Source organism: Podarcis tiliguerta (genome assembly GCF_965153285.1).
Source record: "Podarcis tiliguerta genome assembly, chromosome: 2".
NCBI classification, from domain to species: Eukaryota; Metazoa; Chordata; class Lepidosauria; order Squamata; family Lacertidae; genus Podarcis; species Podarcis tiliguerta.
Window position 1 is genome coordinate 103,545,357 of NC_139535.1, and position 17,205 is coordinate 103,562,561.

The 17,205-nt window shown below is 44.1% G+C and overlaps 1 protein-coding gene across 2 annotated transcripts in view; it reads right to left on the reverse strand.

The window, feature by feature from the left end:
* The window catches only part of ANKFN1 (ankyrin repeat and fibronectin type III domain containing 1), a 222,628-nt gene that overhangs the window by 25,185 nt on the left and 180,238 nt on the right, over nt 1–17,205 (reverse strand). For both annotated transcript variants that reach the window (XM_083427353.1, XM_083427352.1), the window contains exons 15-17: nt 9,184–9,350; nt 5,873–6,020; nt 1,175–1,343 (exon numbers count right to left, since the gene is read on the reverse strand). In XM_083427353.1, the coding sequence (XP_083283479.1) occupies nt 1,175–1,343; nt 5,873–6,020; nt 9,184–9,350 (484 nt within the window). The remainder of the gene's footprint in view (nt 1–1,174; nt 1,344–5,872; nt 6,021–9,183; nt 9,351–17,205) is intronic.

Sequence of the window (17,205 nt, forward strand, 5' to 3'; positions counted from 1 at the left end):
GTTTAGACCACAGCGCCACCCGCGTCCCTTATACCTATGGAAACATGCATGAAAGATGACTGTTACTTGTAAGGAGGGGGCATGGATGATAGGGTGATGGTGACAATTCAGTCTCAGTGGCAGAGGGGTTTAACAAGCAGCACTGTATAGCCCCATTGCGCATCATGCACAATGCTATCACGATATTTGCATGGTCTGTTTCAGGAATATCTTGTTACTTTGCTGCTTGAAATCTGCCCATGCTTTCCCTAGTACTGGATCTGTGGGAGAGAAGATTAAGGAAGCTTTTGTTGAACCAAGTCAACCATCTGGCTCTGCATGCTTTTCTCTGACAGTGGCTGATACGGAATGCTTCCTGGCATTTCAGCAGCGAGGGCTACCAACCAGAAGACTGGGCTTGCTGGTGCACATTCCCACACCCTTATGGTATGAGAGAAACCACCAGCTCTCTGTGGCACTCCAGATGTTACTGGACTTCAGCACCTGTCAGACCAAACCATCATCATTAGGGATGATGGAAGTTGTAGCCCACCAACCTCTGGAGAGTCACACCTCTGTTCTACCAGCTGTGAGGTCTCCTTGCATCCCATGAACGGCGTGTAAAACTCGGGATTCTGTGCACTCACATTTATCCTACTGACCGTCAATACTGCTTGCAGAACAGTTGTCTGATTTCAACGGGACTAAGTCTGGCCCTGGCCCGATAACAATAAATAAATTCTACACTAAGCTCAGTTCCGTAATCAAATTGGTAATGCAGTCAGAGATGGGTGATCCACCTTCCTTGACCATATTTTGAAATCAAAAGCCCTGCTAAGTCAGCTTTGAATCGTTTTGCTTTCGCCGAATGCCACCTGAACTGCCCATTTCAATATTCGCTATTCTTCATGCCTATAACCAAAGGGCCGTGTTGTTGCTCGATAGCTTGTGGACTGACTGGCTTCTGCATTCCTGTACTTATGACTAGAGCATGTAACCTGGTAGCTATGCTCCTTCTATTACTTGTCTGTAGTCGGGGAGAAAAAGTGTTGTTGCCAAGAAATCATCACGTGATCTATTGACTCTCCGCTGGGACGGGGGGGAGGCGAGGGGCTGGAGGGGAACAGATACAACTTTGTGATTTTATTATAAGGCGACTTGGGTTAATATTTCTAGGTGAAGCAAGGTAGTATACCGAGTTCAAACATCTGAAGAGGGAGGTTAAGGAATCCTGAGTGCGGGGTGTAAGGGTTATTCTGTCCTGGGGCAGTGCAGACGTCGTCTGAGGCAGGGAGCAGGAGAAGAAAGGACACATTGTGACCCAGTTCCAACACCTCCTGTGTATACAGACGGAAGAGCTTAGCCTGCAGAGGAACACGCACAGAGAAGAAATGGGGGTGGGCGCGGGGGGGGGGGGAGAAAGGGGAGGCGAGAGTTACAGCATCGTACTTATATAAACAACCCCCAAAATTGTATAAAACATTAGCGCAAAGTTGCACAGCATCAAGATATAGGGGGTTTTTTGTAAAAGAGAAATGGGGGGGATATATACCTGTATATGTATATATACACACACACGTGTTTGTGTGTCTATATATATATATATATATATATATATGGGGAGAGAGGGAGAGAGGGAGAAAGGCCATGTGTGTGTTAATTTTGCTTCATAAAATAAAGATTTAATGCTCCAACGTTCCACATTAAAAGACACACACGTACGCACAACACAACCCCTTGCCTCCCCCAGAAAATAACATTTATGTTTCTTATTAGCCAGAAAACGATCACACTCCATGAGCTTTTCAAGATTATGATTGTATAATTATGTGAAAACATGAAAATGAATTCAATTAAAAACCTTTAACATTCAATTTAGGAGCTGGTTAGCAAAACTATGCAGATCTCCCCCCCCCTCTCCTTTTTTCCTTTTTCTTCTTGGCTTGCTTCCTCCCTTCCCCTCCCCATTTTCTCCCTGCAGCCTGTCACCAAATGGGGCAATGAAAAAGATTTAACAAGCCGCACTGAGAAAAATGAAAATGAAATAAGTATCAAACAGCAAGAGGCATATGTTTGATTAAAATCGACTTTGATGCTAAATGGAGGCGTCGAATCAGCTAGGACCATTATCTAAGCTTGTCATCTCTCCCCCATTTCAGGATATCAGTCCTTTGTATGCGTATGTGTGTATGTGTGTCATGTGTATGTGTGTCAGGCTCATCAACTCTATTTTGCTGAGGTCTCTACAGCCCCTCAAATGTCCACTGGGACAAGGCTCAGCCCCACAATCTTGAGGGAGCAGAAGAGGCCTGGAGGGAAGTCACCTCAGGCTGCGTGACCATCTCCTGGTGCTGTGAAACCTGGAAGGAAGTTGTTCTGGGGCAGCGAGCACTGGGAGATATTGCGTGGACCAGCATGCACTGGTGTACGAATTTTGCATTTTTTGAGACTATGGCCATCTTTGGCCAACAAACACTCCGATCTGGAAGCTATGGTAGAAGATCGAGATTTCTATTCTTCTATTCTATTCTATTCTATTCTATACTATTCTATTCTAATAAATTAAGTTATGTGAATCAGCACTACAAGAAAGAAGTGTGGTAGTAACTTACATGGTCTGTGTTTCCTAAATCTGCTTCAGCTCAGGGGAATGGATTTTAGGTGATATAGCTACCAATAAACCATGCTTGGATGATCACATCTCAGTTTATTAAGCAGAGATATGCCTGAGCTTTTTTTGCCTGCGAATGTGGCCCCTTTGTTCTTCCTGTTGCTACAAGCTGCAATAAAATGGGGGAAGCCTCTAATTAACCATAGTTTCTCATTCCATCCGAACCAAGAAGCTATGGTTATGGCTTCAGAACAAGTCAAGCTATTGAACCAATGTTTTAAGTTGGTTCGTTTAATATCCTGGCTTGTTCTGAACCTGGTAACCACAGTTTCCCAAGTTTGAACAGAACAGGAAACTATGGTTTAATTGGAAGCTTCCTGGTTAAATTGTGGCCTTGAGCACCAGCAAATATGATTGTTGGGAGTATGTATGTGTGTGTGTTTGTATGCATATATGTATGTGTGTGTGTGTGTGTGTGTATTAATCCAAGGCTGTCTCACTTTTTTTTCTTTTAATTTATTTTAAAGAAGACTAACAAAATATTCAAAGAAAGAAATTGGATTGTTGAATTGTTGGAATACATTTTATCCAGAAAAATCTTAGCATGCTTGAACTAAATCCTGGCCCACTCCTTTTGGATCAAGGGTTGATCCATATAGCCTACAAAACATGGCAGAATATGGTAGCATTCTATTACTGTGTTTTATTTATTTTTAAATTTCAACCATACCTAGTTCCAGCCCACCAACAGGCTTTCATGGTGGCATACAAACTTAAAACTACAACACAAAAGGATAAAACACAAAGAGAAACATCTGCAACAACATTAAAAATCAAGAAATAACAGCTGCCAGTTATAAAACAATAGGCCATCATCTGCCCACATAGAAACTTTTTTGGTTTTGGGAAAAGGTCTGTATTCAAGCTTTTTTGGGGGAAGGAAGTGCCCAGGAAAGTCCAGCAGCTCTGAAGAAACCATCAAGAATGTGTCTTTGCAGGATTTAGCTATGTGAGCTTGCTATGTGGGTAAGTACAGGCAAACAAAGGCTTTTGATTTACTGGAAAAACTATGATGGGCATAAAAGAGGTGGCACCAGTCATGCTGGGTTTAAGTCAGAGAGCCTGGTAAGCAGCATACTGACATTACACATTTTGACATTCACATGTATGCATTTAAAGGTAAAGGAGCCCTGGATGGTTAAGTCCAGTCAAATTTGACTATGGGGTGTGGCACTCATCTCCGCTTTCAGGCCAAGGGACCTGGTGTTTGTCCACAGAAAGCTTTTCTGGGTCATGTGGCCAGCATGACTAAACCGCTTCTGGTGCAATGGAACACCATTTACCTTCCCGCCGCAGTGGTACCTATTTATCTACTTGCGTTGGTATGCTTTCGAACTGCTAGGTTGGCGGGAGCTGGGACAAAGCAATGGGAGCTCACCCCGTTGCATGGATTTGAACTGCCAACCTTATGATCGGCAAGCCCAAGAGGCTCAGTGGTTTAGACCACAACACCACTCACGTCTTGCCCTGTATGCATGTAGATCTGATCAGTGCATGGAGCTCAGGAGGTGCCAGCAGAGGCAAACAATGGATTTTACAGTGGTACCTCGGGTTACAGACGCTTCAGGTTACAGAAGCTTCAGGTTACAGACTCCGCTAAGGCAGAAATAGTACCTCGCGTTAAGAACTTTGCTTCAGGATGAGAACAGAAATCGTGTGGTGGCGGCACGGCAGCAGCGGGAGGCCCCATTAGCTAAAGTGGTACCTCAGGTTAAGAACAGTTTCAGGTTAAGAACGGACCTCCAGAACAAATTAAGTTCTTAACCGGAGGTACCACTGTATTGATTTACTGAGAACTGCTTTGGGATTTATTTATTTTTAATGGAAAATGGCAGGAGACAATTTAACTAAAATTAGATGAAATTCCTCCACTGATTAACCACACATCTTGTGTCATCTGCAAAGGGTTCATCAGGCCTCCATTGATACTTAAACGACTTTCTCATAATTCTTTTCTATGATAAAAATGGGTGGATGTCACTAGACTGGAAATGTTCCCGATTCAGGAGACTGTGACTTGTACCGCTGAAGATGACTGCATCAGGATGCTTGCAGTTCGCTCTCGTGGGCTGAATAGGGGGATGTGGTGAGAGAATCATATCATAGCTAGATTTTACAAGCAAATCTTTCTTGCTGCATGCAAGCACCGAACACAGTACTGCAAAGGTCCACAGAGTTACCTGTTAGCATTGGCTCAGTGAAATGCTCCTCCACACTTAAGACTTTGGGACTTGGGTGCACAAAGAAGCAGTCGCTTCTTTGTCCTTTGTCCTTTGTGCTTACAGTCAAACTACATTCCACACACTTTCAGGGGTTTTCAAGACCCAGTTGTAACAGGACTTTGCCTCCTTATGGCAGGCCATTTCATTTACATGGTGCTGATGATTGTCCTGCCTGGTAGTGATGTACCGTGTCAGGGTTCTGCTGTGGATTCAGACCCCTCTGCAACTCCGAGCATCCTTTTTTGAAAACATGGCAAAGGCAACGCAGCCATGATGTCTGTAATGGACCCAGAATTGGCCTCAACTAGAGCCAGGGCTTTTTCGGCTGTGGCTCCGATCTGGTGGAACACTCTGTCACAAGAGACCAGGGCCCTGCGGGACTTGACATCTTTCCGCAGGGCCTGCAAGACAGAACTGTTCCACCAGGCCTTTGGCCAGGGCACAGCCTGACTCCCTCCCTCGGCAATCTTCGCAGAGCTCTGGCCCAATGGTTGCCAGTGGCTTGAATTAATTAATTTTATAATTGAATGATTTTAGAGTGTTGTTTGTGCTGTACTTTTGTACTGTTTTATTGTTGTTAGCCGCCCTGAGCCCGGCTTCGGCTGGGGAGGGCGGGATATAAATAAAATTTATTATTTATTATTATTATTATTACGGACTCACTGTTAAACTGTGTTTATGGAAGACAATCTTACTTGGCTACGAGTGATAGAAGAAGAAGAAGAAGAAGAAGAAGAAGAAGAAGAAGAAGAAGAGGAGGAGGAGGAAGAAGGGAACCCTCATCCATTCAGCCTCTTGTGGACTAAATGAAACCCACCCTTCCCATATAGGCCACACACTGCAGGCAATCAAACATGACCTTCAACCAGCCCTGGATTGTATGGTTCTGAAACAAAATGGCAATGATCAGCAAGAATATATTTACAATTCAAGGTGTGAGGAAGAGCGTGGTGTTCAAATTCATCCACAAATCGAAAGTGTCACAAACAATGCATCGTACCTGTCGTAGAGGAAGGCTGATCTGTTTCAGGAGAGCTTTCACTGCCATCTGGAGCTCCACGAACAGTTGAGTTGGACACTCTGCGGAATGATCCATATTTTCCGTAGATTCTGAGCCAGAAAGACTTTGGATCCATTCCCACTCCTCTCTGTATACGGAGTGAAGTTTAAAATTAGAAATACAACAAAAGTTCACTGCACAAGGAAGAATTTACTGTACGTATGTTTGGGCTCTGTTGAAGTTTTCGTTCTCAGATAGTAAAAAGATTTCTAAACTTATAACAGGCCCTATTGCTTGTGGTTAAAAAAAGGGCCAACTTTCTGATTTCATTCTCGTCGAGTGCACATATCAAGCCGGAGACTTCTTTACCAAGGTCTTAATAATAATAATAAAAAAGCCTTTGAAACATTTCAGCTTTCTTTGACAAGAGGGCTGTTCCATGTTTCTATAATCTTTTCGCACACACGCCTTGGGCTACGGTGGCATTTTTCCAGGGGTCTCCGTTTTCTCATCAGGCATTTGATTTCTAGCACTGAACATAGCCAGCGAAAACTGCTTGGATTTTGGTAGGCACATTTCATGCCCAGGCCCCCTCCTTATGCATGGGCAAGGAGGCAGCCTTGCCTGTGATTGTATGGAGAGAAGGCAGGTTGAGGTACACATCTGGTCATTTTCCATGAAGAGTTTGGATTTGATACCCCGCTTTATCACTACCCGAAGGAGTCTCAAAGCGGCTAACATTCTCCTTTCCCTTCCTCCCCCACAACAAACACTCTGTGAGGTAAGTGGGGCTGAGAGACTTCAGAGAAGTGTGACTAGCCCAAGGTCACCCAGCAGCTGCATGTGGAGGAGCGGAGTCACGAACCCGGTTCACCAGATTATAAGACTACCGCTCTTAACCACTACACCACACTGGCTCTCCATGTTTATGAGCCTGCACTTATTGATGGGCGAGTGGGAAGGAGGCATGCCAAAGTCATGGGTGGGCTCACTGGGTGCCCAAGAGCTCAGCATCTTCCTTCCAGACCCATTTGTGCCCCCTCTGATCACAGTGAAGGACTATCCAGTCATTGGGTGAGACCAGTTGAACAAAATAACACAACACAATGGCCAATAACAATGGCACTAAACACTATTGATAGACTAATACAAACGATCAGAAATAGCAGCCAAAGTCTCTAAATCTTCTTCACCAGTCGCGGTGGAATAATTCAAAAGTTTGAGATGTACATAATCTGTCACCAAATATTGCCGGAACAGAGTAACCAATCTGTTTCGTTCAATGCTTCATTGGTCAATCTTGATCAGCCAGACTTGTAAGAATTAATATGATAAGGATGCAGTTCAATTTCTTAACAAGCATATTCTGATCCAGAGCATATTTTCTACAGTGCTTATATTTACTTACGTGTAAGATTGGCATGTTAGGAAGTTGAACTGCATCCTTCTCATGTTAATTCTTACAAGCATTGAACGAAACAGATTGTTTATCCGGAAACTCTGTTCTGGCGATATTTGGTGACAGATTATAAATAGTGTTTAGTGCCATTATTATCAGCCATCATGTTGTTATTTTCTTCAGCTTGTCTATATTGCAACACAGGGGTCTGTTTACGGATTGGGTGAGACCAAGCAGGAAGTCAACCTCTGCCCCTGAATGGCTGTGGGATCCAGGTCAATTGGCTTCCCTACTTTACATCACAGACAGTGAACAGGTGTTGTAAAATTGGTCAGGTGAAGGGATAGTGCAGGTAAAGGATTTTGGCAAGTACCCTGAGGAGACAGATGGTTGAAAGGTTTCCCTGGATCAGTCTCCCAGGTGCAGAAGGCTTGCGGGCAGGAGACAACCCTTTGAGGTTGAATCAACTCAGTGATGAGCATCTGGGAAGATGTGTGTGTGTGATGATAGGGACAGGATACTTCAGGAGGTGTGGCTAGGAGGAGCACATGTTAAGGGCGGGAGAATCTGTCCATTTCTACTTTTCTCCATTTCCCATTTTTCCCTATCAGTCCTCCATAATTCCACATCAGTTCATATTTTTTTGTGTTGGTATCTATCTCTATGCCTATATCTATATCTAAACCACTCACGAAAATTCATCAGTATTTTAGTGCGAATTTCGCCTGATGTACACATTTCTGTGCTAAATTTCTGTACTAAATTTTGCCTGTTTGCCCCCTTTCCATGCAAAGCGATTTCCTCTGATACCATGCTTCTTTTGGTATGTTATTTTCACAAACTTATGCATTTTAATTGACACTTCACCCTAGTATATACACTCTTGTACAAGGCACATGACTGGAGAACTGCATTGCAAAATTCAGAGAGGTGAGAATTTTGAAGGTTGGCTGTGCTTTGGTTTGTGTATTCCTAGGTCTGCCCCTGTAAATAGCTTTGTTTGCAAAATATTCTGTGATCCCACCTAGCAAGAATGTGGATGGAGAACCAGCTGGGAACTTCTGCCATGATAGGTAAAAAAAGGTAAAGGTAAAGGACCCCTGGACTGTTAAGTCCAGTCAAAGGCGACTATGGGGTTGTGGTGCTCATCTCACTTTCAGTCCAAGGGAGCCGGCGTTTGTCCACAGACAGCTTTCTGGATCATGTGGCCAGCATGACTAAACCACTTCTGGTGCAACGGAACACTGTGACAGAAGCCAGAGCGCACAGAAATGCCGCTTACCTTCCTGCCACAGCAGTACCTATTTATCTACTTGCACTGGCGTGCTTTCGGACTGCTAGGTTGGCAGGAGCTGGGACAGAGCAACGGCAGCTCACCCTGTCACAGGGATTCGAACCGCTAACCTTCTGATTGGCAAGCCCAAGAGGCTCAGTGGTTTAGACCACCGCACCACCCGCATCCCTTCTGCTATGCTATCCTGAAGTTGCACTGCTATACATATTTGGCTGCCAATAAACTCCATTGACAACAATGAAACTTACTTCTGAGTTGACATGCATTGGATTGCAAGTCTGCAAGTATCTTGGGTGTAATAAAAAAAAATCTATCTGCCGCTTTATAAAAGTAAATCTGAATGGCAATTTCAAGTTCACTAGCATGCATTTAAAAAGTTCAGTGAACTAGTTCGGTTTAGTAAGGTAGGAAATGGAGCTGGAGTTTAACTCCTGCCTTTGGTATGGATTCTTTGGCACTGTCTCTGCCACTTTCAACTTTATTTCCCTGTGTGTGAAATGCCAATTAACCCTATACCCGTATTCTCTATTCAGTGGGGCTCAATCCCAGGTACCTGAGTCAGCAGTCCCCAAAGTGCTAACTAAACACTAGGTAGGGTGGAAATATTCTTTCACTTACCTGGACACATTGCTGTTGTCTCGGATTTTAACATGACAAAGAATGTTGGGCAGCTTTTGCAGCACCAGGACTTTTATCTGGTCCACCGAGCTGCAGAGTTTCAGGTAGCCTAAATAGAGGCCAGGAGCCAGGCGCTGTTGGCTCCTTCTGTGATAGGAAAGAGTGTCCTGTTGGAGAAGAAGAAGAAAGAGACAGAGGAAAGGACCCTCCTTCAGCATTGGCCTAGATAAACTTTTTGGAACTGCTCCCCTAGAAAATGATTTTTTAAATAATAATATTTTATTCGTTTTTCCCCATATAGAAAGTTACATTTGTTACTCAACAATTATATTCCAATTCAACGAAACTAGTGGCTTCCCACTCACCCAGCACCCATGTTTATAACCCAAATCACATACAATTGCGTTTTAAGGTTCCGCCTTACCCCATTTCATCCCCACTAAAACGTTTCATAATATATTCTGCTGTTTTCTTACATTTTGAACCCTGCTGTGGTCTTTGCATATGGGAAATAGCTTTTCATATAGAGATTCATATAAGAGATTCTACATTTGTATCTTTTATCAGTGCCGTCAATTTTGACATTTTCCATAGAAAACGGGTTAAAAAAAAACAGATGATGATATTGCAGGAAGAGTGTATATGTGTATAGTGGTACCTCGGTTTTCAAATGCAATCCGTTCTGGGATACCATTCGGGTTCTGAAGTGTTTGAAAACTGAAAACTCAACAACCAAAAGCTAGGCCTCAGGGTATTGCATTCAGCAGAAGCCGCGTGGCATGTTCGACTTCTGAGGCGTGTTCAAAAACTGAAGCATTTACTTCCGGGTTTATGGTGTTCGAAAACCGAAATGTTTGTCAACGGAGACGTTCGAAAACCGAGGTACCACTGTATGTGGTGTTTTGCAGATTCCAAATTGCTCTTTAACATGGAACATCACCACAAGAGAATAATCATGGAAGCCATCGAGATAGAGAAACACCCTCACAACATGAACAAGCGTGACGACACATCCCGCTTGCCAGACATCTGAGGACATCTGAGGATATTGGCTATTTTTTGGTTGGTGCAAAAGGCTGTTTTGATATTGTGTTTATGGAGGATTTTGCTACGAAAGCAAATATATATATATATATATATATATATGGTTTTGGTGTCCTCGGGTGTCTTCCCGTGTAAAAGTTGGGGTGTCTAGGCGACGTTTCGACGAGGTCTCACTCGTCATCTTCAGGCTGGTGCTTTCGGCTTCTTGTTACTGGAACAGAGCAGGATCTCAGTGTTTGAGTTCCTATAAATACTGTTGAGGAGGTGTGGTGTATAGCCTCCAATGTTCTGGGCAGAGAGGAGGTTCCCAGGCTAGTGTGCCTTTTCTTCTTTTGTTCCTTAATTACTTGAGGGATATCTTGAGTGATTTCTTGAGTGATTTCCTGAATCCCACTTAGGTGGGTCATTAGGTGTGGATTAGTTGCTAAAGCCTTCGTGTCTTGAACTCTTGAACTTTGTGAAGAGTTTTTCTGAGAAGATGGCTGTACTGCACTTGGTTGTGCTCTGGCTTGGCTTCGTGTATAGGGGCGAGCTGTGGTTTTGTGGCCTGTGCCAGCCAGATCTGTGTAGGGATTGCAGGGGGGTGCAGCATCCGGAGGTGCCACCCTGGTTTGGCTACTGGATGGTGTCTGTAATTTATCTGTGGAGAGGGTCTGGGTTTGGGTCTGGTGTGGTTGATTGGTGATGGCGTTCTGTGTGCCTCTGGATCTGGTGTCAGATTTTGTGGGGAGGGCTAATTTCCAGATGTCTGGCAAGCGGGATGTGTCGTCACGCTTGTTCATGTTGTGAGGGTGTTTCTCTATCTCGATGGCTTCCATGATTATTCTCTTGTGGTGATGTTCCATGTTAAAGAGCAATTTGGAATCTGCAAAATTAATTTCGTGTCCTGTTTCTTTCATGTGTTGGAAAAGAGAGGAAGTTTTTTCTTCTTTTTTGACGGCATTCTTGTGTTCTGCGATACGTGCATTTATTCGTCTGTTTGTTTGTCCAATGTACGTGGCTGGGCAGACTTTGCAGGGTATTTCATAGACCCCTTGGTTTTCCAACTGAATTTTATCCTTGGGGTTTCTGAGGATATTGGCTATTTTTTGGTTGGTGCAAAAGGCTGTTTTGATATTGTGTTTATGGAGGATTTTGCTAATTTTATCTGTAGTGCCCTTGATATAAGGAAGGAGGGCTATGCCATTGTTTTCTTCTGTGTCTTGGTTTTTGGGGGGTGTTTCTTTTTGGATTAGCTTCGTAACCCTGTTTTGCTGGTATCCATTGGCAATTAACACATTTGAGAGATTCTGTAACTCAGTTGTCAAGTGGTCTTCGTCAGCCAGGCGTTTGGTTCTGGAGATGAGAGTCTTGGCTACGGAGTTTATTTGTGCAGGGTGGTGGTGTGATTGTGCATGTAAGTAGCGGTTGGTGTGTGTTACAATCCCCCCGAATACATCTTGGACCTGACCAACCACTGCCTAACCAACACGTACTTCATCCACAATGGACAAAGATACAAACAGATAGAAGGAGCACCTATGGGATCACCCCTCTCACCGGTCATCGCTAACCTGTACATGGAACACTTTGAAACCAATGCTTTAGACAAGTCAGAACACAAACCCAAACTTTGGCTCAGATATGTTGACGACACCTTTGTAATTTGGCCACACGGGAAGGAAAAACTGGATAGCTTCCTCACACATCTCAACAGCCTACACCCCAAAATACAATTCACTATGGAAATAGAAGCCAACAACCAACTTCCCTTCCTTGACGTCCTAATCTACAAAAAACCTGATGGCTCCCTAGGACACACTATCTACCGGAAAAAAACACACACCAACCGCTACTTACATGCACAATCACACCACCACCCTGCACAAATAAACTCCGTAGCCAAGACTCTCATCTCCAGAACCAAACGCCTGGCTGACGAAGACCACTTGACAACTGAGTTACAGAATCTCTCAAATGTGTTAATTGCCAATGGATACCAGCAAAACAGGGTTACGAAGCTAATCCAAAAAGAAACACCCCCCAAAAACCAAGACACAGAAGAAAACAATGGCATAGCCCTCCTTCCTTATATCAAGGGCACTACAGATAAAATTAGCAAAATCCTCCATAAACACAATATCAAAACAGCCTTTTGCACCAACCAAAAAATAGCCAATATCCTCAGAAACCCCAAGGATAAAATTCAGTTGGAAAACCAAGGGGTCTATGAAATACCCTGCAAAGTCTGCCCAGCCACGTACATTGGACAAACAAACAGACGAATAAATGCACGTATCGCAGAACACAAGAATGCCGTCAAAAAAGAAGAAAAAACTTCCTCTCTTTTCCAACACATGAAAGAAACAGGACACGAAATTAATTTTGCAGATTCCAAATTGCTCTTTAACATGGAACATCACCACAAGAGAATAATCATGGAAGCCATCGAGATAGAGAAACACCCTCACAACATGAACAAGCGTGACGACACATCCCGCTTGCCAGACATCTGGAAATTAGCCCTCCCCACAAAATCTGACACCAGATCCAGAGGCACACAGAACGCCATCACCAATCAACCACACCAGACCCAAACCCAGACCCTCTCCACAGATAAATTACAGACACCATCCAGTAGCCAAACCAGGGTGGCACCTCCGGATGCTGCACCCCCCTGCAATCCCTACACAGATCTGGCTGGCACAGGCCACAAAACCACAGCTCGCCCCTATACACGAAGCCAAGCCAGAGCACAACCAAGTGCAGTACAGCCATCTTCTCAGAAAAACTCTTCACAAAGTTCAAGAGTTCAAGACACGAAGGCTTTAGCAACTAATCCACACCTAATGACCCACCTAAGTGGGATTCAGGAAATCACTCAAGAAATCACTCAAGATATCCCTCAAGTAATTAAGGAACAAAAGAAGAAAAGGCACACTAGCCTGGGAACCTCCTCTCTGCCCAGAACATTGGAGGCTATACACCACACCTCCTCAACAGTATTTATAGGAACTCAAACACTGAGATCCTGCTCTGTTCCAGTAACAAGAAGCCGAAAGCACCAGCCTGAAGATGACGAGTGAGACCTCGTCGAAACGTCGCCTAGACACCCCAACTTTTACACGGGAAGACACCCGAGGACACCAAAACCTGCATTCCTGTACCCGTGAAAATCTACGAAAGCATATATATATATATATATATATATATATCTCCCTGCCTCTTGGGTTCCACTTTCCCTCCAATCACTGACTTTGGTACTGCAGCTACAGACATGCGCTTTTTGCTTTTGTTTCCGAAAGATCCATTGAAGTAAGCTCTCAAAATTAAGTGTGGAAAGGCTTGTGTATTTAAAAGTAATTTTTTGGTGGAACTGCTATTGACAGGACTTGCACGAACAGTTGTATTAGAGGGAAAATAACATGTGGAGGAGAGGGGGAGGCCTCCATGTGTTCAAGGGTGTGTGGAGATCAGGGGCGGGACCAACGAATTGCAATCCCAAGCCCTATAAATCTGTTGATTTGTAGACTAATGTTCGAGTGTCCTCTGCACAAAGGTGTCCATCTTGCACCGATTGTTGTTTTTTTTTGGGGGGGGGTGTTAGGATGATTTCCGTTCCACCTTAAAAGGGAGCAGGCTTTGAGTCACAGAGCCTGCGTATTTCCTGTTTTCACAGGATGTTTCTGTTGTGTCTTTGTTTTCGTTTTTCTCTCTCTGCCGGAGACATTGAAGCAGGCAGTCATGTTTTTCTTTGTCCTGATCAACGCAGAAATAAACTTGTAAATCATGCTCTCCTGAGTGCATCTTTCACTGTGTGTTTTATCTGCTGATAGAGCGTGCACGGCTCTGGAATGTGGCAAGCTATTTCTGGAGCTCGTGTCGCTAATTGTTGATACTGCGTGTCTACGGGAGATCGATGGACATCCGGAGACGACGTGGAGTCATGATGGACTTTGTCTCCCTGGCAGTATCCCAACAGGGGGAGCCTCAGCTGATGGAGCAGAAGGAATCTGCCGGCGCATTCACAATGGCTTCTTGTCAGCTTTGAGCCATGTATTTAGAACTGGAAATGATCCTAGACCTGTTGAGTTAAGTGCCTAGCTCTAAATGAATGAGAAAAGCATTCTAATTAATACATGGAAGATCCAGCACTAATTAGGCTCCCACCCCACCACTTCAGCGTTAGGATGGAAGCCAGTTACAGACAATCTCACAGTAGTGTCCAATTAGCTCAGCTGCCAGGTACAGAAACTCATGGCTAAGAGTGTCTTTTTCGTCCTTGCTAATGTTCTCTGTTCTCCTCAAGCGTATAAACTAGTCCCTCGATATTTGCTAAGGTTGACAGGAGGGGCCAACAGGAGAAAACTGGAAATACCACCCAAATTTGCTTCAAGCACAATTTTGGAGGTGAATTTGGAGGGCCCTGCTGAGGTTAACTATCTGAAGGAACTTAGGGAAGCGGACTTTTACTTTCTTGGGCTCCATGATCACTGCAAATGGTGACAGCAGTCACAAAATTAAAAGATGCCTGCTTCTTGGGAGAAAAGCAATGACAAACCTAGACAGCATCTTAAAAAGCAGAGACATCACCTTGCCGACAAAGGTCCGTATAGTTAAAGATATGGTTTTCCCAGTAGTGATGTATGGAAGTGAGAGCTGGACCATAAAGAAGGCTGATTGCCGAAGAATTGATGCTTTTGAATTATGGTGCTGGAGGAAACTCTTGAGAGTCCCATGGACTGCAAGAAGATCAAACCTCTCCATTCTGAAGGAAATCAGCCCTGAGTGCTCACTGGAAGGACAGATCCTGAAGCTGAGGCTCCAGTACTTTGGCCACCTCATGAGAAGAAAACACTCCCTGGAAAAGACCCTGATGTTGGGAAAGATGGAGGGCACAAGGAGAACGGGACGACAGAGGACGAGATGGTTGGATAGTGTTCTCGAAGCTACCAGCATGAGTTTGACCAAACTGTGGGAGGCAGGAGTGCCTGGCGTGCCCTGGTCCATGGGGTCACGAAGAGTTGGACACGACTAAACGACTAAACAACAACAACAACAACAACATCTCTTAAAGAGAAGTCCCAGCAAAGGAAGAATGGATACAAAAACTTATAGAATATGCAGAAATGGCGACACTTACCGGAAGAATAAGAGATCAAGATAACAAGCTTTTTATGAAAGAATGAAAACGGTTTATTGAATATTTACAAATAAATTGTAAATAGATAAAAACATTAGCAGGATTATTGGAATAACCTGCGTTATCATATATTTACAGTAGACAATTGCCATATTTTTTGCTCCAAAGATGCACCTGACTATAAGACTCACCTAGTTTTTAGAGGAGGGAAGGGGGAAAGCCCTGTATTTTTGAGGATCAGCTCACGGTTGTGCAGCTTCTTTTGCAAAGGGGAAAAGCCCCTTTTTTTGAGGATCAGCTCAAAGTTGTTGAGCTTACTTTGCAAAGGGGAAAAAAATCCTGTTTTTATGGGGTTCAGCTCACAGTTCTGCAGCTTCTTTAGGAAAGGAAAGGGAGCCGTTTCTACCAATTTCCAGACAGATAATCTAATCCGCCAGTCACATGTCGCTGGGGAAACAAACAGCCTCCGTCTGCAGAACATTCAAAAATGGAGGCCTGGGCAAGGGGGTGGGGCCGGAAAGGGAGCCACACATTCGCTCCATAAGACGCACAGACATTTCCCCTTACTTTTTAGGAGGAAAAAAGTGCGTCTTATGGAGCGAAAAATATGGTAAATACGTTAAATGAATTTGGATATGCAGAAGATATTTTTAAAAAATTAATTTAATGACCCGCAGAAAGCGGGGGAAGGAAGTCAAATTTTGAAAAGTTAAATTGATTGTAAAACAAATGAAATGTATGAACTCGAAAAGTATAAATTAAAACTTAAAAAAGGAAGAAAGTAGTTCTTCGCACAGTGCATAGCTAAACTATGGACGTTGCTCCCACAGGAGGGAGGTTGGACTGGGTAACCCTCGGGGTCCCTTTCAAATCTACAATTCCATGAACGAGGTAGTGGCGGCCACCAGCCTTTCTGGCTTTATAGGCAGATTAGACAAATTCACGGAGGAAAAATGACTCCCAGCCATGATGGCTGTGTTCTACCTCCACTGCCAGAGACATTATGCCTATACTACTTGCTGAATTCGCAGGTCGACAGAGTGCTGTTGCGCTCAAGTCTTGCTTGTGGGCTTCCTGCAACCATCTGGGCAGTGACTGTGGGAACAGAATGCTGGATCACATCAGCCTTGGGACTAGGTGGGCCTTTGGCCTGATCAGGCAGGGATCTTATATGCTTATGCCGTTCTCACTGTTAACTTTAGCATTTGAGTCTGGGTAGCTCAGCTGGTTAGAGCATGGTGCTGATAATGCCAAAGTTGCAGGTTTGATCCCCGTCTGGGGCAGCTGCATATTCCTGCACTGCAGGGGGAGTTGGACTAGAGATGATCCTCCAACTCCAGAATTCCATGATTCTATGTAGACTAAACGGAACTTTTTTGAGAGCCCATGACCTTGTGCACAGCTGCTCTATGTGGTGGTCTACCAAATCTATGCACAGCAACATCTCTCTATAATAATAATAATAAAAATAGTAATAATAATAATAATAATAATAATAATAATAATTTATTTATACCCCACCCATCTGGCTGGACTTCCCCAACCACTCTGGGCGGCTTCCAAAAAAATATTAAAATACTGTAATACATCAAACATTAGAAGCTTCCCTAAACAGGGCTGCCTTCAGATGTCTTCTAAAAGTCTGGTAGTTGTTGTTCTCTTTGACATCTGGTGGGAGGGTATTCCACAGGGAGGGCACCACTACCGAGAAGGCCCTCTGCCTGGTTCCCTGTAACTTGGCTTCTCGCAGTGAGGGAACCGCCAGAAGGCCCTCGGTGCTGGACCTCAGTGTCTGGGCAGAACGATGAGGGTGGAGACGCTCCTTCAGGTATACTGGACTGAGGCCGTTTAGGGCT